The 2,376-nt window shown below is 35.6% G+C and overlaps 1 protein-coding gene across 1 annotated transcript in view; it reads right to left on the bottom strand.

Moving 5' to 3' along the window:
* kif19 (kinesin family member 19) overlaps nucleotides 1–2,376 on the bottom strand; it is a 38,178-nt gene that overhangs the window by 26,545 nt on the left and 9,257 nt on the right. The window contains exons 4-6 of the mRNA XM_015397499.1: nucleotides 832–957; nucleotides 553–747; nucleotides 100–246 (exon numbers count right to left, since the gene is read on the bottom strand). Coding sequence (XP_015252985.1) covers nucleotides 100–246; nucleotides 553–747; nucleotides 832–957 — 468 coding nt within the window. The remainder of the gene's footprint in view (nucleotides 1–99; nucleotides 247–552; nucleotides 748–831; nucleotides 958–2,376) is intronic.

The raw sequence follows: 2,376 nt of genomic DNA, 5'->3' as shown, positions 1-2,376 counted from the left end.
ATTATATTCAGCAGTTTCAGAATAAAAGAAGGGATGAACATATCAAATAAGTCTGTTAAAAAATGCCGCTGCTTTTACCAGACGCTGTGAAAGACTCACCTTCAGTAGGCGGGTCAGCTTGCTGTCTCTATAGTTGACGTACTTGTTGCCATTTTTATCGCTCAGGGCGTTAATGCAGTTGCCCAAAGCCAGGAGGGAACGATTGATGTGAGCGCCTTCTTTCAACCGCTGACCTCTATTCTGAGTCTGAATAGAGGCAGAAATCGATGGGTGAGAAAACGTCTGAACTCACAGGTTTATATATATATTTTTTAACACTTTATAAATGTTTGGGGGGTGAAAGCACCTGGAAGGAGGTGAGGAATAACAAACATAAAGTCAGTTAAAACCAGGGAGTCTCTATAAGATGCTGGACGCTTCATTTATACGAGCATCAGGTTTCATTTCTTCCACTAATCATCAGCTTTTTTTCTCCATTTCAGTTTTATTTCAGATTGATGAGCTTTTAAGGAGCAGAGCAGGTTGAAGAACAACGCTGAAACAAAAATCCACCTGAGCTGCTCGTTCTGATCCGGCGAGGTCGATCATGAAGAGCCGAGCGAAGCGGACTTCCTGCAGGACGTCACGACAGCGGCTCTGCTGCTTGACGGCGACCTGCAGCACGGCGTGGGAGCGAGACGACGTCCGATTAGCCGCCGTTGGCTCCTGTGTGCGCTGCTTGTTGCCCTTCATTAGCAACTCCATGATCTGAGAACGCACATAAGGGACGGTTTCAGGGGTGTTAAAAGGCTTGATAATGGCGTGATGGAACCTCAGAAGGTTTCCTCTCACCTCCTGGGCGTTGATGGTCGACACCTCTGTGATGCCCGCCACCTGGATCACCCCTTTAGAGTCTTCTCTCAGGTCCAAGAAGCCTGAGGATGGGTTCAGCAGGTCCCTAATCATCTCATTATAGATCTGTGAACATAACAGATTGATCAAAAATAATCAATGAGTGGATCTCAAAAAATTAGAATATCATGAAAAAGTTTTATTTTTATTATTATTTAATAAAAAAAAAGATCATTTGCAGACATTGAAATATTTTAAATGCTCAAATCTAATGTTTTGGTTCGGAGGCTTATCATGAAGCAGGTTGAAAACGACTAAAATGTCTGAAACAAATAGATCTTTATATCTAACAAAATTAAAATAAGCCTTTAGGGGAATCCATGCAAAATAAGGCAACAGAAAAAAAGGACAATGAAACGGTTTTATACACTGCAAAAAATGGAAATCTAAATAAGTCATTTTTTCTTAATTTGAGTGCATTTGTTCTTGAATTGAGGAGGTAAAAGACACATTTTGCCAATGGAACAAGACAATTTACATTTAAAAAAAGAAATAGCAACCGCATTGTCTTATTTCAAGTGCATATTATCTAATAATCTTATTTTAAGAGTAAAAATACTAATTCCATTGACTAATCATCCCATTTACCTGCTAAAATGAAGGGTAAATACGCTTGATTTAAGACATTTTTACTTATTTCTAGACCATTTTTGCAGTGTAGAAACTAGTAAAAATGGGCTAAAAGGGAAAGTTTCTTAAGGATTCTGAATTTAAAGTTTCATCTAAGCTAATTCAAATATTTAATCTCTTCAAAAAGTCACTAAGTGACAATTATTAAAGCCTAATATTAAAACTAGGTCTCAAACGTCATAAAAATTGCAGATTTCAAATCCCCTGGATATCAAATTAGACCAGAATGAGAAGAAGCAGGTCAAATTAACAGTCATTTTCTTTTAATTTTTTACATTTTTCGTTAATCTATTATTGCGAAAAAAAAAAAAAAAAATACTCCTGGATGTTGCCTTTTTCTCTAACTCAAGGTTTTGAATGTAATTACTCTTAAATTAAAATTACTATCTTAGTCTAAAGTTTGACACATAAATCACTATCAACAGTTGACACTATTTCAGTTTTGTTATAATACAATAAATTTAAACCAACATCTAAGAAAAAGAAATTCTGAATCTAACAAACAAAGTGAAATTATAGATTAAAATAGCACTATAACGATTTCCTTAATTGATTTAAGGAAGTATTCCCTCTAATTTCCTCCTCCATTCTAGATGTGATTAATCTATTCCTCTTTTAAGGTAATTAAACCGTCCCACGATCAAAAACCACTTGGTCGATTATAGACCTGTAAAAACGAAAAAGTTAGTTCAACTCAAAATTTCAAGGCAACCGACTGCACAGAATTTTTGAGTTGAAGGCATCAACTTAATTTTTTAAGTTATGTAGAGCTACACTTTTTAATTCAAGTTACTGGAACTTTCAAGTCTGTAAAAACTTATTATTTTAAGATTATCTCAGATTATCTGTAAAATG

The sequence above is a fragment of the Cyprinodon variegatus genome, unplaced genomic scaffold, assembly GCF_000732505.1.
Source record: "Cyprinodon variegatus isolate N-32 unplaced genomic scaffold, C_variegatus-1.0 Scaffold867, whole genome shotgun sequence".
Taxonomy (NCBI): Eukaryota; Metazoa; Chordata; class Actinopteri; order Cyprinodontiformes; family Cyprinodontidae; genus Cyprinodon; species Cyprinodon variegatus.
Note: the sequence above shows the minus strand (reverse complement) of the source record. Positions and strands in the feature narration are given on the sequence as shown.